This window comes from Cupressus sempervirens, chromosome 6, assembly GCF_028749045.1.
Source record: "Cupressus sempervirens isolate cs-2001-9-10 chromosome 6, ASM2874904v1, whole genome shotgun sequence".
Taxonomy (NCBI): Eukaryota; Viridiplantae; Streptophyta; class Pinopsida; order Cupressales; family Cupressaceae; genus Cupressus; species Cupressus sempervirens.
Window position 1 is genome coordinate 429,091,948 of NC_143123.1, and position 24,773 is coordinate 429,116,720.

The window sequence follows — 24,773 nt, forward strand, 5'->3', positions numbered from 1 at the left end:
AAATAAGATTATCAATTATATTTCATTATGCCTGGGACTACCAAGTGCATGCATGCCTGTGTGTAATAACCATTCCTAAGTTTGTAGACAAAGCTATACATGTTTCTTTTTTGCATTTCATCTCCCACTGCTTCAATTGGGATGCCACCAGGACTAATCCCGAAAGAAAGTATGTAGTACAATGGAAGAAACCAACTTATTTTATATCACTTAACCAATTTAATTATTATTGAAATTATTTTCATTGTAACATATCAACTAACAGTACTTTCCCATTCTATCCAACAAAAGCATTCAATTTTTACTAACTTGTGAATCATGCTGATTGTAGCCACTAAACTGAGGTGCGAAACGAGCAAGCTTTGATTTGAATAATCGAGGTGATATCGGTGTTCTTCCTGGTGCCCATAATTTCCTTAACAGTTCCCCAAATGCATTAGCAAGCTCTCCCTGCTCAAAGAGATAATGATTAAATGGACTGGGAATAGAAAAACTATCTTTCAGAGATGATTATGCTAAACAATTATTCAAGTTGTGGTATGCAGACTGCAAAAATCATAAAAATAGATAGAATTTACTGTCAGTGGCCTTTATTGTTTATGGCAGCTTCGAATAGTCTATACAATCTAATTGTATATTTAAAAATAAATAAAGTGTAGTGGGTAGAGCTCTATGATATACTTACCTCCATGCCCAATGGATTGTGTCGATTGATCTCCTTAGTATAATCATCGAGAAAGTACTCAACCAAACGTGGGGTGTGCACTAAGCACTGAAGAGCACTGTTCATGAAACAAGTGTTCCCAAGATTATTCAGCCCTATCAAACCTACCGGTCCAGTTCTATTGCCACTGCTACCAATTCCGTCCAGACTTCCATATGATGAACTCAGAGGGTGAGAAATGGATAATTCTGGGCTGGAACTTCTTGAAGTACTTTGGCTTAGGATTGAACCCCCTACAAGAGATGGTTCCTGCCTTGAAGATTCTACTGGGACTATAGCTAGATGATATCCTGCTGAGCCATTCAGGTATGATGGCTGTGGATTGCTAACAGTGTGGTGAGGCAAAATCCCATCCACTTGTAGCAAAAGTGTCTGCATATAAATGTACCAGTTAGACATAAATATCTTGACAATGCTACCAGACATGCTCTGTTGAATATTATTTATTGCATATTTATGACAATAAATAAATTTTAACCAATGAAGAAGACATGGTAGTCACAAGTTCATAGTATAACAATAACAAGATATAAATATTCTTTGGGTCAGAATGTAGGTCAAAGCACAACTAGTCTATGCAACAGTTCAAGTTGCAAAATGACAATAAAAATCAATTGATGGACTGTTAAATGATGTAATCAACTTATGAATTCTTGGAAAGTATTATGCCAAATTTGGATTAAGAACAGGAAATTAGGGCACTTTTACATAAATCACAAAATGTAGAAAAACAAAAAGAATATTCAATTATCAAAATTAAAATTAAAATAGCTTGCTAAAACAATAATTTTCAAGGCTGTTTTACATAGCAAGCTAACAATATCAGAAATAATCTAAAACAAAAAGGTACCTTGTGATGTCCCAATCTGGAATGAGAAATTAATAATAAATAATAAATAATACAAATAAAATTAAAATATAAGCTAGTTAATTAATATAAAATAAATTAAATGAAAGGTCAAAAGATATGTAATGAAGAGTTCTCAATCCCTCAATATATATCTATAAGATATATAAGGGAGGAGGTTCGTTGGAAAGGGGATATGGAGGAGGAAAGAAGAGGAGAGCAAGGAATAAAAGAAGGATTAATAGAAGAAGAAAGGAATGTGAGGAAATTAAGGAAGCGACTTTCAAAAGGTGAAGGGTAGTGACTATTCGTAAGAATTGTGACTCTTTGAAAGGGTTGTAATTATGAAGGTCTTAATTCAAAATAGTAATGATAGTGAAGGTTGTGACTCTTCGAAAGAGGGTCAAATGGTATTGATTGTATTTGGTCGTGAGTCTTGCTAAAAGGCATACATGATGAAGAGGTGTGACCTATCCCTCAAAAGGAAAGTTATAAAGAAGAAGAGAGATTAAATGAAAGGGGAAATAATAGAGGAGAGGAGATCTAGTGCAGGTTTAGAGCAGAAGTTATGGAGGGTTCTGAAATAAGACTTGAGGAGGAAGACGAGAATATTAAAAATAAATTTGATTAGTGAGAAATAGGTGAAGATTACATAAGGAGTGAATGGGGCAATATTTGTTGTCAAACAGATATATCTTTTCAAAAACGAAGGGTGTGACCCTTTCATAAGAGCATTAACAAATGCAACGGTGCGACTCCCTACACTCAAAGGAACATTTAAGGAGAAGGTTCCATTTGAAGAAGGGATTAAAAGGGGAAATCAATTGGGAGAATAATATATTATTCTCAAAGGCAACAATCAATAGTAGTATTAGTACCTTGCAAGATAGGTAAGTCCTATGGTGGAATGGGCACGAGTTACATCATACAAAGGCATAATTTGTGAATGACAAGTCCATAAGGATGAATTATTGTAAGAATCCATAACCATAAGGCAGATCTTGTTAAAAGGCTTTTAAATTAGTAAAGTTTATTTCTAACCATCTTACAAATCTTATTTTAATGGAATTTGTGATTCTAGAGCAAAACTTAGAGTAATCCAAAAAGGGGGCATTACAAGTGGCATCAAAGAATGATCATGGCATCCTACAAGGAAAAAGATGAAACAAGAAATCATTATATTCAATAAAAAGGGAATCTAACAATGTGTGTATTGTGTGTATACTTTGTGCATGCTATGTGTCTTCATGCATTAATGTGTATACTTTGTGTATGCTCCATGCTCCATGTTTTCATGCATCTATGAGTATGTTTCGTGTATGTGTGTCTTCCTATATGCATGCGCATACGTCATATTTTCAAGTGTATACTTTGTGTGTGGTTCTACTTTTGGGTTGATCTAAAGCGATCAAAAGATATGAATTTGAGTTTTAGACCATATCTGAAGACAAGCTATCATGCAAACATAGTGCCTTCTCCCATAGGGAAGAGATAAAACTTGTCAAAAATTACAAAACTTTGCCATTCATTTATCTAGGTTATTGCATTGAAATCTGCAAGCTAAGATGGTAGTCAAAATCATGTAGCAAAAGTTACTTACATTGAGAGATTTGTATAAATATGGCATTGCTTGAGGACAAGAAATTTTGGGGAAGAGTTGAGAATGATGTCCTTTGCGTGAAATGAGAAATTAACAATAAATTATAAATAATAAAAATATAAACTAACTAAATTTAATGAAAGGGCAAAAGGTATGTAATGAAAAGTTGTCGTTTCCTCAAGATAAGATATAAAAGAGAGGAGAGTTCATTTGAAAGATGATATAGAGGAAGAAAGAAGAGGAGAGCAAGGAATTAAAGGAGGATTACTAGCAAAAGTAAGGACTGTGAGGAAATTAAGGAAGTGACATTCATAAAATGAAGGGTTGTGACTATCGATAAGAATTGAGACTCTTTGCTAAGGTTGTGACTCTTCAAAAGGGTTATGGTTATGAAGGGTTGTGACTCTTCAAAAGAGAGTCAAATATAAATGGTCATGACTCTTGTCAAAAGGCACACATGATGAAAAGGTGTGACCTCTCCCTCGCAAGGGGAGATATAAAGGAGAAGGATCGAGTGAAATGGGGTAAAATGAGTAAAGGAGATCTAGGGCAGATTTAGAGCATAAATATATGGAAGGATCCAAAATAAGACTTGAGAAGGAAGAAGAAAATAAGAAGAGGATATGCAAATGTTAAATGAAATGAGTGTCGATTTAAAAAGTAGTTAAGACATTTGATTAGTGCGAGATAGGTAAAGATTAAATAAGGAGTTAAAGGGGCAATGGTCATGACTCTTGTCAAAGGGCACACATGATTAAGAGGTGTGACCTCTCCCTCGCAAGGGGAGATATAGGAGGATCAAGCAAAATGGGGAAAAAATGAGTATAGGAGACCTAGGGCAGATTTAGAGACTAAGTATATGAAAGGATCCAAAATAAGACTTGAGAAGGAAGAAGAGAATAAGAAGAGGATATGCAGATGTTAAATGAAATGTGCCAATTTAAAAAGTAGTAAAGACATATTTGATTAGTGAAAAATAGGTGAAGATTAAATAAGGAGTTAAAGGGGCAATAGTTATTGTCAAATAGATGTATCTTTTCATAACCAAAGGGTGTGGCCTTTTCATAAGGGCATTAACAAATGAAAGGGTGTGACTCCAAATCAAAATATTGAGGAGAAGGTTCCATTTGAAGAAGAAATTAAAAAGGGGGGGATCAGTTGGGAGAATAATATATTATTCTCAAAGGCAAGTATAAAGAGTAGTATTAAAACCTCACAAGATAGGTAGTCCTGCGGTAGAATGAACCATGCTACATCATACAAAGGCAAGAGTCCTGCAATAGAATGGGCATGAGCAACACCATTCAAAATTCAAGGGAATAAGGCTTGCGATGGAATAGGCATCAGTTACTTCATACAAAGGCACTATTTGTGAAACATAGTCCATATGGAAGAACTAATGTGAAAAAACCATAACTACATAAGCAGATTATATTACACTGACAATATAGTCAGTTTGCATATACTTGTTCCTTACTTGGTGAGGACCTAAATTGAGAATTTAAAGCATTTAAATTGGTGAAGTTCATTCCTAACTATCTTACAGATCTTATTTTAATGAAATTGGTGATTCTAAAGAAAACATAGGGTAGTCCTTGTTGAAGTTTGTAGCTGCAATAGCGATCTTCATCTCCAATTTTATGAGATAGAAATATGTTTGTTATGAACATTATGGTCATCTTCGTATCAAAGAGATATTTGTGATTATATTTAAGTTAATATTATGCACAAAGACACGTGTCATACGTCATTAGAAGAGGCATGTGTATGGAAATGTGAAGTGTTAAACATGTGGGAATATGGTGGGTCTTATTTTTGGGACTCAAAAAGACCTTCGTGTGAAAGATGAAGTCTTATGCAAACTATTTATATGATTGCTTGAAAGATTGTAAATCAATCAAGTGAAAGCCTTGTACTCATACATTTTATTATCAATAAAAGTGATATTTTGCTGGTGTGGCTAGGCTTCTTCCCTTCAAGTGGAAGGGTTTTCCCACGATAAATTCAATGAGTCTTTTGTGTATTATCTCTTTTATTGCTGTTTATCTAATTACTAAGCAAAAACTTAATAGTCCCAAAAAAAAGGGACATTACATACCTTACAAGCGATCTGTATATTTTCACAATTAAGTTTTAAACACAAGATAGAAGAGAAAACAAAATGATTAATAACAATTTTCTAAACTTAAAATAAAACATTTGTTAGAACAGTAACTTTGAAGCCTGTCATAGATAGCAAGATAACCAAATCAGAAATAATATGAAACAAAAGGGACCTTACAAACCAAAAACTTTCACATCTAGCCCAGAATTGACAAAATTTAAATCTGACAGGAGAATGGGTAAGGTGTCCTCGAGTGCAAATTGACGATCGCCAACCACCCATGGTGAAGTGCCCTCTTCCTCTCAATCCCCGTCATTGATTCAAGACCTTGAGAGCATGCAAAAGGACTCTACAAACCTAGCTTGGCAAAATCTAGATATGGTGGCAAAGATGGTGTAGGGGAGACATCCTTGAGACAAGATGTTGAGGGGCAGAATGGAGTCCCTAGAGATGCCAAATTTATCAGGTGTAAAGCATAATGGCTCAAAGAATATCATGTTACAGGAAATAGAGGTAAGATATCGACTTCCTCTGATTTTGTTATCAGACCTAATGAACAAATTTCTTTAGCCATAGAGAAGGAAATATGAAGACTCAGAGATAGTGCAATATTTTTTGTTGTTGTAGATGTTTCAAGTCTTTCGTCCCATAACTTTCTAAATGAGTGAGTGTACAATGCATGGGAACAAAAACACAAATTGTATTTTACCTACTATCAAATTGTGCAAAAAGGTCTTTTTATAATTTTCTTCTCCAACCCTGAGTCTTAAAGATTTGTGGTTGACAAACAATTTTGGAGGGTTGGCCAATGTTAGTTTTATGTCATTCCATGGTCCATGAATGTGGTTAACATTAAAGTTTTGGCCTTGTCCAACCCTAGAAGTCTCGTAGTGGGAAATCTTCGACCATTCCTTTGGAATTTCCTCTCACAAGTATTAGAACCTATTAGAAAAATCATGTGTATTGATAGTTCTAACACTCTCGTTCCCAACACAGATGCAAGGGTGTTAGTTTGCGTCGACTATAGATATCCCGAAGAACATCTAGTTTGACCTTAAAGAGCATCTTGTTTGTTGCCCTCTAACTTTTTTGGGCAGTGTCAACGCATGCTATCTTTGCAAAAGGGAGGGTCACAAGAGATAGAATTGCCATATCCTAAGAAACCATCTTCTTGTGCTACCCAAATTAGAAAATAACTTTGTTATTGCACCCAAAGGCTAGAATCTAATTGATGAGAAGGAAGCCCCCCCAGAAGTTTTATAACCCCCCAATTCCTCATTCCCCTATTTTCATTTGGAGAGCTTTGAGGTTATTAGAGCATCTGTAGATGCCTTAAAAACACAATTCATTCCCACTACTACTTCCCCGCTCCCTGATGTCCCTATTCAAGACAAACTCAAAGACCTTCCCCAAAAAAGCTCTCTTGATTTTGCTTAGGAAACTCAATCCTCAGAACCCTACACACAGAACCTTGAACGCCCAATAGATTGCTCTTGATAGGATCAACAAGAAAGGTCTTATCAAGAGAAAGGATCATTCATAGCTTGATTCCAATCAATGCCTCATTTCCTCTATCCAAGGATGCAAATTTGAGAACACCACCCAATCTTCTACTCCGGTCCAAGATGCCCAACCAAGCCATGATGAACCTATTGTTGACTTGGTAGATATCCCCAACCCTACCCCACAATTTGAGGTTGTAAACAATGCCTCCACCGATGATGGTGTAGAAGATGGAAGATAACCATGCTCAAAGAAGAAGTGGATGATGTGCTTGAAACTAACCCTGATTGTATGATGGTGGCAACACTGGATTGTTCAACCAACTCTAAAGCAAGATCCTTTTATCTTCAATGCTATTAAACATAATAAACAAAGTAAGAAGAAAAGCATGACTTAGGTGATTGGAGCAGAAGACCTTAGCATTTGAGAGGATGGTGACACCCCTAGGAGAAAGAGAGATAGATCCAAGCTATTAAGTGGGAATATTAATCCTTGTGGTCCAGGTCGCCAAGTCTTTTAGTAATAGCCCAAGATTGCTAGGAGTAAGCTCCCCAATTGTTTCAAAAGCTTCCAGACCCCCATGAATACTAAATAATTGTAAGTGTCCTCATGAATCTGAAATGTGCTACCTTTAATGTCAGGATTAGAGTCCCCTGAGAGAAAATACATTATCAAGAGATTTCTCAGAATGTATAAGGATGTGGATATTCTCATCTTGTAAGTAAAAGCTATTGGATTCATATTAGACAACACACTTAAGTGTATTTGGAAAGATGTCATATTCGTCTCTACATGACATCCCTTATAGGTCCGAAATGGAATAAATGTATCCAAGAGTGGGCAACTTCATCATGTAACAGAGCAATTTGGATCTCTCTAAAATACAATGGAGTTGAATTTGCCATTTTCTCAGTCTATGCACCTAATGATTTTACAAATAGAATTCAATTGTGGAAATGGTTGTCTAACTTAAAGGATATCTGGTGGATTCTAGCTCTTGATTTTAATATGATTGAGAGCACACAAGACAAGTCTAAGGGTATGAAATTTGAATGGAAAGGTAATGAACAATTTTTTTGGAATAAGATGATCGACAAGCTCAAACTTCTTGATCCACTAGTAAGGCCAAAAAAAGAATATAAAAGCATTTAGTTTACATTGTCTGATTGTCCCATTTTTAGATAATAAATGTCTTACATAAGCCGTAGAATTATAAGATTCAAGAGTCAAGATTAGAGTCAAAGCCAATTAGACTAATCTTGGAGATAGGGGCTCCAAATTTTTCTTACAAATCCTGAAAAATGAGGCAAAGGACGAATCCGATCGTCTCTCTAAAGAAGGGATATTGATCAAATCCCAAAATGATATCCTTAAAACCTTTGCATATATTTATAAGAAACTTTTCACTTCTGAAGAGAAAGATCACTCTATGGAAAATGCCAGAGATAAGATTAGAGGAATCATTCAAAAAAAAGCAGTCGCAGAGAATGCTTCTCTTGACAATCCTATTACTGTGGAGGAGATAAAGAAAGCCATCTTGAGCATGAATAATGACAAAGCCCCAGGAGTAGATGGGTTGCCAATGGAGTTCTATAAAGACAACATTTCATTGATAAGTAAAGAACTACTAGAGGTATACAAGGAAGCCCTAAAGCTTGGATCTCTTGGCTCATATATCAATGTTGGTCTCATCAAAATTATTCCTAAAGATGGACACAAAACATTGGTAAAAACACTGGTGACGCATAATCCTCCTTAACTCATACAAGATCCTCACTAAATCTTAAAAAATTAGAATTGAGAATATTCTTCCTAAAATTATGAACCCCTCTCAGACTGGACTTGTCAAAGGAAGGTATCTTTGGAGAATCTCCTAACATGTTGGGAAGCCTTAGAGTGGGCAAGGGTTCCTGGACAGCAAGTGGGTACACTTCGCATTGACTATGAAAAAGCTTATGACAGGATAGAGTGGAAGTTTATTGAGATCATGCTTGGTGCACTTGGATTCCCCCACGTTTTGTCATATGGTCTCTACCTTGATAAATGAAGCTTTGGCCTTGGTTGAAGTGAATGGATATAGATCAAAACAATTTGAACTGACTTGGTCAATCAATCAAACAAGGGTGCCCACGTTGCTCCAACCCTATTTGTTATTGCAACTAATTCATTACATTATTTACTTAAGAGATGACAACCTGTCTCCTAAGGTTCATTGAACCTATCTTCCTAACAATGAGGAAATATCTAACATACAATTTGCTAACGATACTGCTATTCTATTCTAGTTGAATGAGAATAATATGGCTAACCTCCTAAAGAAACTTCATATCTTGTATAATGCATTGGGTAGAAAGATCTCCTTATCCAAATCCATCCTTCTGGAATGAGAGGTAGCACCCCCATATTGGTGCAGCAAACTTTCCATCCATTGGGGAGGCCCTAACCAAGTAGTTAGGTACCTTGGCATTCCTTTTGTTGTTAATCCTAACCTAAAAGAAATGTAGGAATGTGTAATATCTAAGATTGAAGGAAAGCTGAGTAAATGGAATAACAAGTATCTATCTCTAGAAGGCAGAGTGCAAGTGTGACAAAAGATTCTTTCATCTTATTCTATTTAGTAATCCTCTGCTTGGCTTTTCAATTATGGATAGATTAACTACATCCATAAAACTATTAGAGACTGCTTATTGTTGTTGTATTAAAATCGTATTCTACAAATGTATTAACATTGTCATTGTTATAGATGATGTTCCAAATGCATATTCCAATCTCTTATAAATATAAGAGTAGGAAACATGTTTCATGAAGAGACATGTCTCTATGTTTAATCATTATTAGTTAATATATATTAACAATATAAATCACAATATAACATACGTATTATGTATAATATTTATGTATAATATATATAATATATAATTATAATATTATATACATATGACAAATATATATACTTTGTGTCTTACGATTGAATCAATCTGACTATAGCTATAATCTTAACACTCCGTCTTAGCTAGAGAGGATTTGTTATGGAACACAATATGCTCTCAAGCATAGATCATCTCAATGTGATATTCCTAGAATGACATATTTACAAATATCAACATAAATCTATCAACACACACACACACACACACACACACACATAAACATATATTACATATGGAATTTCTTTCAATTCACTATGAGGCTAAATTTCTCAACACTCCCTCTTTAACAAAGAGAGAATTAAAGCAGTTATAATACAAGATTTAAGCACCACCTTAAGTGTGGTCAATGATAGATTTAAGTTATGGTGTTTAGCAAGGTCTGGCCCGAAGAACCATAACAAATTGATTTTTATGGTGTTCAGCAAAATCCAGCCCGAAGGACCATGATGAGTTGATTATCAAGGTGTCTAACAAAATCCGGCCCAAAGAACCATGATAGCAGGTCTACCATTTATAAGTTCGTCACCTTTCAATGGTTACCTTATGTTTATATATGTCAATGAATGATCGTCACCTTTCATTACATATCATATGTGAAACAGTAACCACCATGAACCAAGTTAGAGGGTAGTACAAAAGCTTTCACCTCAATTCTATCTCATAGAGAAGAATACATTACAATAAATTTCACTTAGAACTTCTCCTCATAGAGAAGATATCATTTACAAAGGATTGTACCTCAAAATTCTCCCTCTAAACATCGATCCATTGAAGTCGGGTCCTCTAGTTACTCCCTTAGAGGCTCTCTTCGTCCAATGATGTCTGTCAAATTCTCTCTAAATCTAATATTGATCTTCCAACTTTCTAGTGATAAGTCATTACTTCTTCATGATGTACACAGGAGTAGGCCAATCAAAATCATGCAGTTACACACATGTATATCTAGACTCCCTCTAAGTATCAATCTTCTAAGCCCCTGTGTTGCCTTAGAAGAAGTGTCATACTCCCTCTTAATGTAGAAGAATCTCATAATCTCGATCATCAAAGATATTTGCTAAGAGCCTCATTTTATCCATTTTGATCATCAGGATCTTATCATTAGATTGAGTCTGCACAATATTAGGTAGCATATGTAAAGTACCAACCTTCTTTTCCTGTAAGAATATCCTCAACCATAAAGGAGAAAATCAAGGCAAATAACCCTTATAGTATGTATAGAATTACAAATAAGAGAGAGACTACAAAGAGTAAATAAATGTTAACGATAAGAATACTTATCTGCACATAAAGATTCAGAAATTGTCTTTTTAGTTATTTGAGAATAGAACATCTCCCTTCTAAATAAGGTTCAAGTGGGAATGGAACATTAACTACTATTCCCCCCACGATGTAATATTTATGCTCATTCTTATATTGTTGAGCAATTTTGTATCAATTATGACAACTTCTTTCTAAGTTCCAACTTGCTCTTTTCGTCCATTGAAGGTCCAACATTCATTTAGCTTAACGATAGAAGCGAACACGTCCTTCCATTATCTCAAACTCGTCCACAATACACTAATATCTACATTGAGTATGATTGTGCCACATGTATGAATCTACAACTCATACATCGAGTTTCATTCATCAAAGAGAGACTCATAGATGGTTCAAACAAATTCTTAAAAAATTCATTAATGTCTCACAACTTAGATTTCCTTTGTTAATGCAAAGGTATTTGTTTGATCTTTTTATTAAACCTATATTGCGCACATCTTGCAATCTGTGTATTCCAAATTTATATCATTAGTGAATCTCTCACAATGTGGTTTACTCCCTCTAAATTAATATGATCAAGATCACCAAAGGTTTGACTGGATCATATCCTCTATATGCTTCCTCTCTTTCAAGGTTGCCTAAAAAGTCAGTCTCCCTCTGAATCTCAATCTCCCTCTTTTTTTTGCAAGAACATTCTCGAAGGAAAGTATCAAGGCAAATAATTTGTATATTACATATAGAAACACAAATAAGAATATTTAACATTAATTAGAATGTTAGTAATTTAACTCATTCTTATTACTAGCAATAACATAAATAATTGTAACACAACTCTATATTTTCAATTTTAGAATTAACATACTTAATTTTTTAAATAAAAAAAGTATAGGAGTTAATATATAACTAACCTTAACTAGAATTAAGATTAAAAAAATTATATAAATGATGTATAGGAGTTAAAATATAACTAGCCTTAACTTCACCATTCATATATTATGGCAGATTTTATGTGTGTGTGTGTGTGTGTGTATAATCATGTAATTAATACCATAAGATAAATAAGGCTTAATGTATATATTTTCAATTATTTTAATAATGTCAAGGAAACTTAGATATACATTACCATATTTTACCTTATTATGTGTGGCACACGATACCTTGTTAGTAATCTCCGCTATCTCATCACCGGTTGTGGGATTCGTCAACCTCTTAATAAGTGTAGGGATGATTCCTATCTTGCAATGTTCATTCCCCAATTTTTTTATTCACAATTTAGGTAAGTGTGCTATTTGCTTCCACCGAATTTGCACAATTTGATTGCATATATTGAAATTGTCCCTCCTATATTACTGTCAAATGCAAAAGTACTATTTAACTTGATCTCTATCCATCACGTACGTCCGAAGTGTTCAATTGTCTTTAGACTTGTCTATCGATACACTTCTACGTTAATGCTCAATGATGCTCGTGTGCATGTGGAAATATAAACTTCATCCACCTTCCATTATATGTTATAGCTATTCCATGGTTTATTCTTTATATCTCCTTTTCGATAAGAATACTTGTCGATATTATTTAAGGCAACAACTTATACCGTTGTAATTCAAATTTATGATGCAATAGTTCGCATGGAAATATGAGGCACCTCCCCGAACTTTGAAAACGCTATATCAAAATAATTTTTCAGATCACAAAACATTAATAGTTTAATTATTTATTCGTACCTCCTGAAGTTCTACGATATTCAAATGCTCACGGCAATGCAGAAAGTCCTCACCAATTTCTACAGCAGCATGATAAATATGAAAACAACCTTGGCTGACAACAAATATAACACAGTGAGATGAAATATTATACGTATCTGAGAGTCTTCAATACTTCTTAAAGTAATGCTTTCAAACAAAGCAAAATAATAATTCACTAAAATCATATTATAACTTGATGTTCTACTTATCACCGACCGTATGAGCGCATGTCTATATGTTGGCTCCTGTACATAAGTCATCAACTTTGGTGCCGCTTAAGTCTTCTTTGTCTTTTCAAGTGATGGGGCATTGTTTCCTTAATTTCTCTATTGATGTGGATGTCGAATAAGTCCCTATCTCCTCTGCAATAGTAAAAAGAAAAATGTTGTATATATCCCTTCTACATATTTGTGTGCCATAATGAATAGATGGATACTCCTTCAAGCTCCCAAACAATTTACTATCCTTTGATGTTGGGTAACAGTGGTCCTTTTCATGATTAGCAATCGATGATGATGGATTGCCTTCGAGACCTTAATCTTAATTTTGACGCATATCGTTTATCATGGAAACACCAATTCCTTTTTGTATATCTTTTAAGGGTTGACCAATGATCGATCATTCTGTAATATTCATAAATGCCATGGCTAAATACGTATTAATACGTATGAGGGACCTTGAATATATTGCTTGAAATATATGTGATATATATGTTTCTGTGGTACTATCCTTCTACTTTGCAGGTTGTCTCCCTTATTCTTTCAATTTGATGCTTCCGTACAAACCGGCCTAGGGTTCGCCCGCTCTAATACCATGTTGTTGTATTAAAATTGTATTTTGCAAATGCACTAACATTGTCATTGTTATAGATGATGTTCCAAATGCAGATTCCAATCTCTTATAAATATAAGAATAGGAAACATGTCTCATGAAGAGACATGCATCTATGGTTAATCATTATTAGTTGATCTATATTAACAATATAACATATGTATTATGTATAATATTTTATATATATACATATATAATTATAATATTATATATATGACACATTTATCAACATTGTGTCTTACGATTGAATCAATCCAACTGTAGCTATAATCTTAACACTCACTCTTAGCTAGGGAGGATTTGTTATGGAACACAATATGCTCTCAAGAATATGGAGATAGATCATCTCAACATGATATTCCTGGAATGGCATATTTACAGATATCAACATAAATCCATCAACACAGACATATATATATATATATATGTGTGTGTGTGTGTGTGTGTGTGTGGTTAATCATTATTAGTTAATATATATTAACAATATAAATCACAATATAACATATGTATTATATATAATATATAATTATAATATTATATATATAATACATATATCAACATTGTGTCTTATGATTGAATCAATCCAACTGTAGCTATAATCTTAACACTAATGGTTTGACGATAAAGGATTTTAGAAGAGACATGTTCGCTGGGAATAATGTATAAGGAGTAAAGAGTTACAGGGTTTGGGTTTGAAGGATTTGAGGTTGCAAGGATTTGCCCTTGTTGCCAAATGCATGGCCTAAGCTACCCAAAGTGAAGAACCTTCGAAAGTGTTGATCAGAAATAACATCAAGAGAACGGTTCCCTCTAAAGCAAGATCATGGATTGGGTTATGCTTGGATGATTTGTTGACCATTTTAGATGATGTCAGTGTTGAAGGATCAAATGTGTTCAAGTCCATCTAGAAGGCTTGGAAGGCAGTTAAATGCCTGGTGACTAGAAATGGACTTATTGATCAAAATAATATTATCTATGGTGATAGATCCGTTTGGTGGAACCTCTTTCCTCCTCCAAATGTTTTGCCCTCATTCAAGGATGTCCTAAAAAAAAGTGGGCCTCTAAAGTTATCTATTCCTTCCAAGACATCATTTGTAATGACTCTCGGATTAGTTACGATGAGCTGGCTACCAAATTTGATATCCCCCCTACCTAGTGGAGAACCTACACCTATCTAAGAGATATTGTAATGTCCCCACTTCTTGGACTAGATAATGAGCTTATAAATTGTAATAATTTGTTAGTACATGATAAAATATATATGAATATGAAATCAAGTCCTTGAAGAACCTACAACAAATGTTAGTAAGTAAAAGATAAATAATCAATAAATTAACTATTCACTAACCCCATACTAAACCCACCTAATCCTTAGAAGGAACTCCTCAAGTTCGCCTAACCCTCTAGTGAGATTAGCTCTCGATTAGGTAACCATCATATGAAGAGAACCTTTCTAAGGCCTCTAGGATCTTTGTTAATGAACATATTCATTAATAATCACTACTCGGTAGAGATCCCACCTCTAACCAAGTCTCTAGTCTCTCTCATATGCATATGATTAACCACTACAATATATATTGTCTCTAAGAGATTCTCTACAAATCTCTCTCTCGGTTCCAACTTAGGATCCCAACATTCAATCACGACTGCCCTCTATTCTTTTAGTTCTCTTCTAGAGAAACTCAACACCCATAACAAGTGTCCTCTACCAAGATCTACTAAGTCTCTATAAATTCTCCTTTAATTATAAATTCTATATCATTTTAGAGGGTTATATATGGCATACCTCTTATAGCCTTAATTTTGCCATTATAATCTCTTTCTCTATTTTCTCACTGAATTTATTCTTCTTTTCCATTGAAATCTATATATATTATTAGAATGGAGATCTGATCAATACTCTACTTTTGATCACTGCCTACTGGTATCATTCCTTAATTATTTATTTGCAGAGGTTTTAATTGATTCCACGTTTAACGTTCTTCTTCATTGGCTTATAGAATATTATATAGTCGTGATAATGTCTGCAAGAATATTTGGCATTAGATATATAATATTGATTGAAATAATTTTTTCATGGTTCATTTGAGATTATTTGATTCTCTTCACCGAACCACTGCTCATTTCTTATATACCAGTTGGGCTATTTTTATAATTCATTGCTATATATTTGTGTTCACCATTAAATATATATAACGCTTGTGATTTATTATCGTCGTCTTCTATATGACTTATGGCTTGATCATGGAGACCCTTATTCATTATTACTCTTTGATTCGACTTCACTTCTCTATTTTGTTTGTTATGTTTTATGTCTTCTGGTCTCAATTTCCCCTTCTTATTTCTTCCTATTCGTTACCGTCAAAGGCTTCTACTGATAACTCGGTATTCTATGTAGCTATGGTTCTCGTCTAATTAGTTAGTGCTTGTTGGATTTCCTTTCTTGTTTACCTTATCTATTGATCGATGATGGGGAGTATTGTTCCTACTATTTGTCCTATTTCCATCTTATCCTTTTATCCATTGTTTTCTTGTTTATGTCTTCACCTTTGATGATAGGAATAATCAACTCTTGAATCCTGCAATAATCACAAATCTCGTTATATCTAATTGTGACTATCTACTGCAACTGTAATTCTATTTACAAATACATATTCTCCCATCTTCCATATTCGTTGGGTTTCCACTAGGTGTTATTTGCTTGTCCACGGTGGAAAGTTTTATCCCCTCAATTTTGTCCCCTTTTTCCATTAATTCTTCTTCTTATATGATGTATCTAGAATCGTGAGTCTCTTGAAAGAGACATGACCCATGCTCCTTAACTCTTATCTGATTATGGTAAATTATTGGTTCCTTACTAATTTAATAGTTATCATTTGTCTTCTCAACATTAGAAAGCTGAGTTGTTGTAAGCGATATCATGTCTACCTGATCATCATCTTATCATTTATGCAATCCTTGATTATCAATGATATTATTTGAGTGCTACTATTACTCATAATTAAAGTTGATTATCATAATTTGCTTGTATCTATATACGACCAATGGTTAGACTTGCAGTTCATATACTTACTAATTGTTTCCCAATTGTCTAAATATTTTGTATGTTGATTAAAGATTCTGATATGACTTCATAATGATGAGAGATATTAGTCTCAACTTCATTGTCTCTTTCTCTATATGAGATGATATAGATCAATGATCATAGCTTCACAAAATTATATCATTCCAAAATGGATTAGTTTCCCATCAATTATATTTGATATAAATTGATCATATCTATCATTGCTAATTTATCATATGATTAGGAATCAAGATAACTAAGAATTGATTTTAATTTATTTTTATTGATACTTAAATATCATCTTATTATTACTAAATAATATAATTAGGGTTTCATATACAGGATATGATAGATGCCTACTCTTTCCCTAACCTCCCTAAGTCGTGTTGTGACCCTACCAACTACTCCTCTATCCTCAGTCGGGTTGACTAGTAAATTGCACGTGGTCAAGCCAAAACTTTGTATTCCTTTCTCACTCATAAACTGGACATCCTTGAACACCTCAATGTGAAGTGGAACCTCAATCTAGATCATCACATCCGAAGTAAAACATATGTTTAACCTTTGGCACAGACCCATTGAACCCAAAATTAATTGCTTCCTCAGGCATCTTCTTCTACTTACTGCATCTTTGCCAAAGAAGTGTGGAAAACATTTGGCCTAGTTCTTAACGGTAACTTCCATTTGGAGCATGTGATCTCTAGAAATATTCTAAGGGGCAACAATTTTTGTAATATATTTTGGACCATTATTTCTTCCTTGGTGCTTTGGATGATTTGAAAATTTAGGAATGACGATATTTTCAAAAGATAATCTAGACATCTTACTGAGTCTCTAAGGAGACTCATATATTCTAACATTGTTTTGTAACGGAGGACAAATTCCTCAAACTACTAAGGGAAGGGAAAGTTGATGCGTGTAGGATAGAAGTAGCCTATGGATATACCACTGTCAAGGAAAAAGAAGAGTTTGACATCATCTTAGCTGAGTTTATACAGCAGCTGAAAAGAGATGGTAATTGGAAGGCTTCTGGATTTGGTACCAAATAGGATAGAACAGAGCACAGAGGACACTCCTTGGGCACTCAAAACAGATTTAAAACTCTGTTTGAACAACCAACAAAGAAGATTGTGCACCCTTGCCCCTATTTGCAGAATATACTTATGAGCACCCTATTGATCCTAGCAAGCCAAGAATTGTTCCTAATGTGATAGCAGAAGAGAATCTGGATGCAAGACTGTTTAATGCACCTATGGTGAGTAGACCCCCAACCACTAACAAGGGATGGTTCATTAAATTTTCAGATCTACATTTTATGAAGTCTCTTTTTTTGACTTTTGTTCTAAACTCTCAAATGTTATAACTTAACTCTCTATCAGCTTTGATGAGAGTCCTGCTACTCTAATTAACATATTGTTGAGTCTTTTGTTATAATTGTAACTCTGTATCATCTTTGATGGACCAAAGGGCTCAGTGAATTCAAATAATTATGTAAAAGTATGAAACCCTCCAAAGAATATGATCAAACTCAACTTTGTTAGAACTTTGATGAATGGCATAGGTCTCCAATCAATATATGTGTGTGTGTGTGTGTATCATGACCACAAAGGTGTCTGTGTAGATATGTATATCATAATCATTTACATATATCTAACTATTTGTCAAATAGAGCAATGAGATTGAAATTAATCTAAGTGATATAAATTATATATAAAATATTTCATTCTTATATAGAGAAGCATTAATTATCATTATTTTTATATGTATTTAGAGACTTTGTGGAGAGAAGTCTCTTGCAATCAAAGTTAGAAGTTAGTTGTCCCTATTTCTTGACATATGCAAAATAGGGTTTTACATCATGATAGGGCATTACAACACTATTGTTCCCTTTCACGTAATCGATGTCGAAGTCATAAGCTTGTAGTTAATTCACCATTTTGTTGTCTATCATTTAAATTTTTTGGTTAAGTTAGAATCTCAGGCTATATTTGTCAATTTTTACAATGAATCTCCAAGAAATTAGTTATTGTCTAAATTTTGCTAAGGCATGCATGCTTGCTAGCAGTTCCTATCATATCCTTTTCAGAATATTTTAGTTTATTACTTTCAAAACCTACAAGATGCTTGTTTTGCATTAATACTTCTCCAGCACCTTCTTTGAAAGCATCACATACTAACTCAAACAGCAACAAAAAGTTGGTTATGCCCAAAACTAGACAGAAGCTCATTATTCCCATTAGCTTTGCAAAGGCATATTAAGCCTATATATTCCATAAGAATGCACCTCCCTTGATCAAGTTTGTTAGGACAGCTAGCTTCAAGAAACCTTTAATGGAATCTTTTAGAGCAAGTGCAAAATCCCAAAAGGCTTCTAAGTTGTGTTAAAATCTTTGGCCTTGGCCAATCTCTTATGGATTTAATTTTTTCTTTGCCAACGTTAACCCCTTGGGCACTGACTTGGTGTCCTTGATATAAAACTTCCTCCAATTTGGACATTTTAGCAAATAGGAATTGTTGTCCAAGTATATACTTAACAACTCATCTAAGTGTGTTAGGCAGTCTTCACAGGTGCGACAAATTAGAATACGTTAAAAATTACCATGAGAAATTTTCTTCGTTGTATACTCAAAATACGATTCATGCAAGATTAGAAGGTGAAAAGGGCAGTGGTTAGTCCAAACAGCAAGACAAGGAACTCAAAGTGCCCAAAATAACACCTAAAAGCTTGTTTTGTCAACATCCTCCTTCATCACCCTAGTTTGGTGGTATCCTGAACATTGTCTATTTTTGAGAAGTACATTACCTTGTTAAGCTCATCAATTAGTTAATCTACACTATAATGGGCCAATAGTTCGGAACTATCATTTTATTAAGATCCCTATAATCAATGCACGTTCTCATGGAACCATATTTCTCTTTTACTAATACTATAGAGCTATGTTCCATGGAATTTCCAATGTTTCTAGTGCAGGTACAGCTAAAAGCCAAAATTTAAGAAATGGGATGTCACGGGACCACAGACATTTTAGAGGCTCAATACATAGCAAACTAACAAAATTCAAATACTTTCATGCATGAAATAATATAAAATGTTGAAATGTAAACAATGGGCATTCTATTATAACTAAAATACAAAATAGTAAACAATAACATAGAAGTCCAGCTCCATAATCAGCTATCCACAATAATATTAAAATGTAAATACTATAACTAAACTACTAAACAGTAAACATAGAAATTTGCAGTAATATGTAGTTGTATGCAATCAGTAGATGGTATGTCTAAGAGTCTAAATTAAGTAAATTTGATGCCATAACATCCTTTTTTAACTATTGTTCACTCCTTGACCAGCTGATGCTCCTCTTGCTGCTCTTCTCCTTTGCGAACATGAAAATGAATTTCTTTTTCATATTTTTGTTATCGTATGCTTAAAGTCCTAGTTGCCGATTCATGAAACGAATACAATTCGGGTACGCGAATCGGATCCGTGGATTCAGGATTTTTTTTTCCAATAATGATCCGTGGAGGATTCATGTGTGTGTGTGTGTGTGTGTGTATAGATATATGTATGTATATGTATATATATGTATGTATAAATATGTTTATATTTATATATACTAAAAACTAAGAGAAATCATTTCATAGTATGAATCTATGATTCTAGTATGCATCTATGAATTTAGTATACTTGATAACTGATCTATTTTCATGATTATAAAGAAATTCAAAACATTCACATTCATGATTTTATGTTTTTGTGCCCTGTATTGCCATGGATTCGTGTTGGATCCTCAGAATTCATGCTTGGACCCTCAAGATCCGTGCTTGGATCCTTGAGGATATCCTCAAGATTCGTGCTTGGATCCTTGAGGATCCCGACAGGTTCCTTGATTCTACCTGTGAATCCATCAGGATTCTTGGGCCACAGATCCTAACGGGTCCGCAAGCAGGATCGCGGACCCTGCCCGGATCCTCATGGATCCACGTGCGGATCCAGACCTAGATCGGACCCGAATCTGGATCCAAGGTCCGATTCGCGAATCCGGTAACTAAGCTTAAAGTAGGTTTTGGTATAGTATTAACTACATCCTAGAATTCATCCCATAATGTGCTAGTAAAGTTGTAGCATTGTTGATATTGCCACCAAACTAGGCTACTAAAGTGTTACCAAGAAACATGTTTCCACCCTAAATGCACCATTTTGGAAATGGAAATGGCTTCAGAGAAGTGGGAGCAAATTTTAAAAAATTCCAAGTCATCCCGGATGGCGCAAAATTTTTGGAAACCATCTTGGAAAGACTGGAACAGTTAACAGACATTTTGGAAATTGTTGACCGTACCAAGGATGGCTAGGGAAGGCCAAGCCATCCCCCTATCATCTCAAGGATAGACAGTCATTTCCGTCCATAGGAGGCAAAAAGTAAGATAGTTTTTTGCAATTTTTTATTATCTTGTGTGGGCCTAACACCTCAGGGAACTATAAATATTTAAATATGTTATTACCAATATCAAATCTTAAGCATATGATCTAAAATATTAAATTGTGTATTCCTTGCAAGTTGTGCACAGTTTAGCCCAAGTGAACAGAGATATACCAGCATGAATAATCCTTTGCTCTTGCTGCTCTTAGAATATGAACAGAGTTATTTGTGAATTCTAGAAGCTTTTGGTGAAAAACTGCAGATTGAAGAGTAAATCTGAGCAATATTTATTTCTCTGACCAAATCTTAGCAGCAGCAACATATTATCTTTGTTTTCATTTTTGACTTTGAAGTTTAAGACTTTGAGTCTTCTGACATTATATGATACATTGACGCAATGATAATTGAATCTTAATATATGATACGATACTTTATGTCTTTAACTTTCCATTTTTTTTGTAACTAGCAGTCTTTGCACACTTTGATATATGATATGATATTTCATTGTTTCAATGAATTATGCCATGAATGTATAAAACTGAAATTTGAACTCTCAATTGATTCATTTGATGCTCTACTACTGTTCTTATTCTATGATGGTTCAATTTGATATATATCTATATATATAGCCATCCCTGATGTCCCCTGCTCCAGGAAAACAAATGTCACAGAAACTCATTTCCCCATTCCCCCATCCCCGCATCCCAAAAACTCTGGGTAACATACAGCTAACATGATCACACGTCTGAGTCTGTGTTAATCCAGTGTACTCACCGTTGCAGTGTTTGTGCTGGTGATTCCATAGGTGTTCATGCTGAGTGAGACACTTGCTAGGCAAGCGTGCTCACAAGCTCTGTGCCCTTGCAGGTCTGGCTTGTGTCATGCATTTGTGCCTAGTCTAAACCCTTCCTGGGCTGATGCACTCAGATCCGTACCCTCCCAAGTCTGGGTTGTTGTATTGTGTGTTCGTGCCCAGCTTAAAAATCCTTGCATTTAACTAATTGAAGCAACAAAGTATAGACTACCTCCAAACAATCGACAAGCCTACACCCCTTAGTACTAATTCCCCGTGGACAACATTCTTAAGAGTTTTTATTGGCATTCCCACTGTGATTGAAGCATTTTGGTTTGTTTGGACAGTTGAGGACTTTGGTTCCTCATCTACATGTACTTCCATTTATTACCTGATGGGGTCTTCCTCATTTTTTTCTTTTATTATTGTACTTGCTTGGGGGTATGCCTTTTTGAGGCTAGTCCCCATGTGTCTTTGTCAGAGGTCTTCTTACATCGCCTGAGTCCTTTGTTACTGTACCTGCTATGTGTTCTGGTCCTGATGATCTATTTTAGGTCATTTATGAACGTCAATAATTTCATTCTCTCTCCTTCAATTCCATGATCATCCAAAAAAATACTATTGACATCTAAATATACTTCTTGTGACACTTCCCATTGTTTCAAGTGGTAACATAAAATAGTCATTTGTTCCAAAAATTTAAAGCTGGTCTATGAAAAACAAAGCTGGTCTATGAAAAACAAACCAGACAGCCACATGAGCAATTGTATCACTCACATCTTGATCCAGCTGTTTTTCACTGCCCTGGATGATTTCATTTTGGTTACCAATCAATGCAGATTTTGTCTGCCCAAAGAAATCCCAAATATGAACCTGATTCAATACAATGAAGTGATTAATACATTTTTTACTAAGTCTGTAAACTTACAAATTCTTAAATGCAAATAACACGTCACGTGATATAATAGAAACCATGCTTACTTGTTCAGAACCAACGTTGAAAAGTTTGCATGCTCTATTGTAACATTCCCCTTCATTCGCCTGGAGCAAATTGCATGTGTTTGTTAGGTAAATAGAAACAAAGCAATATGTAACACGAATGCCAAGATTACTTTAGAATTTTTAAAATTTGTACTAGTAAGCAAAATAAAACGGACATAAATAGTTGAGGAAGCTCCATCGTGTAATCAAACTATCAGCAAGTATAGTTTATTCTTCTATTCATCACCAAATAGTTTAACTCAATATGAGTAAAATTTACACACATTTAACTTCTACGAATAAAAAACTTACTTCTTTCTAGTAAATTGATGCTAGAAAATATACCCTTCTTTATTGAAAAAAAATCTTAATATATTAGAGAAAGGTTGAAATTATAATCACCAAAAACTCTAGTTCACTGTACACAAAGAATAGTGGATCTCATAAAGAGGTCCAATTAATACAAAAACTTGGATGCTATAGTTTAGCGTTTAACTCGAAACAAAATTGGTTTACCCATCCTCCGTTTCTTGTCTTTGCTTTATCCTTTGGTGTTTCATTATTTACTAACACAAACCTAAGGTCCTTTTACCCTGGTAATTCTCTACAATAAAATGGGTGTACTCTGAAGTTGCATGGATCTTATAGTCTAGTACCCAAAGAAAAATGGTTTATCCATCCTTTCTTTCTTGTCTTTGCTTTATCCCTTAGTGTTTAGTTATTTGCTAAAAACCTAAGATTATTTACCCTAGTAATTCTCTGCAGTAAAAGAGTGTACTTTCCAGTCATATGGATCCTATAGTTTATCATTAAACCAAATGTGGTTCACCCATCCTTCCTTTCTTGTCTTTGATTTATCCCAGTTATTTTCTGAAACCTAAGGTTCTTGTACCCTAGTAATCCTCTAGAGTAAATGAGTGCACATTAAAGTTGTGACCAGCCTTGAGCCTTTAGGGATGTGCTTTTAGTTTTGCTCTTTCTTCTTGCCAATCATGCTACTTTAAAAACAATTTTGGGCAAATTAAAGTGGTCTTTCTCCAATTTTCATGGGTAGAAAAATGAATTACAGGAACAGCAAAATACTTGCATATTTTTGGAATAACATGAGAACAGCTATTAGTACAATATAAAAAATTAAAAGTATAAATATAAACAATAGTTCCTCCAACCAAAGTTGTTTGTCAATATTTAATGTAAACATACAAAGCAACACCCAAAATCAAGCCACAAACAGCAGGATTTCGTATCTCTGTGAACAAATCTGCAGTCCCATTACCTACAAAGATACAACCACCCTGTACCAATGCCTTTCAGAATTACAAAGCTTTGAGCCCTAGACAGCAATGACCAACCATTTGGCATGTAGTTCTAACTTGTAAACAATGAATAGTCAAATTTCTTTCGCATTATCAGTGCAGTTGCACAGGATATCACTGCCAGAGACAACCCTACATGAAATTTCTGCAATTGATTTCTTCATTCCTTCCAATGGCTGCTTTTATCATTCTGATGCATTTGACTGCAAATTCCAGGCTATTTGCAGCAAGATCCCTCATTCAACCAATCCTCAACCCACGCAGTCCAGCAACAGCTCATTTTTGTGGCAATTTTAAGGTGTTCATGAGATATCCTGGGAGACCAATACTCCCATGCTTCAATTAACTCGATATTTTTTAGCCAATGGAGTACGGAAAAAAAAGGCATCAGGAACAAGAAAGGAGATGCTATGTAACAAGCATTGGCGGCTATGAAGCCTCTAGATTACATAGTTGTTTTATTTAATTTAATCAATTTAGGCCTTCTGTGAGTTAAAAAAGTCATAGGAAAGGGGGACAGCAAGCCTTATCTGAAAAGAGGTTAAAAGGAAGATAAGCAAACAAAAAAACTTTGCAGGGTAGAGGGGGAGGGAAAAGGGTGTATCGGCCACTCCAGACTGTATCTCCATATTCAGAACCTAACATACACAATATGCA

At 34.5% G+C, this 24,773-nt stretch overlaps 1 protein-coding gene across 2 annotated transcripts in view; it reads right to left on the reverse strand.

Annotated features, from left to right (window-relative positions):
• Positions 1–24,773, reverse strand: part of LOC149552876 (ubiquitin carboxyl-terminal hydrolase 9-like) — a 91,258-nt gene that overhangs the window by 40,739 nt on the left and 25,746 nt on the right. For both annotated transcript variants that reach the window (XM_089788415.1, XM_089788414.1), the window contains exons 4-7: positions 22,801–22,860; positions 22,597–22,692; positions 686–1,096; positions 310–450 (exon numbers count right to left, since the gene is read on the reverse strand). In XM_089788415.1, the coding sequence (XP_089644541.1) occupies positions 310–450; positions 686–1,096; positions 22,597–22,692; positions 22,801–22,860 (708 nt within the window). The remainder of the gene's footprint in view (positions 1–309; positions 451–685; positions 1,097–22,596; positions 22,693–22,800; positions 22,861–24,773) is intronic.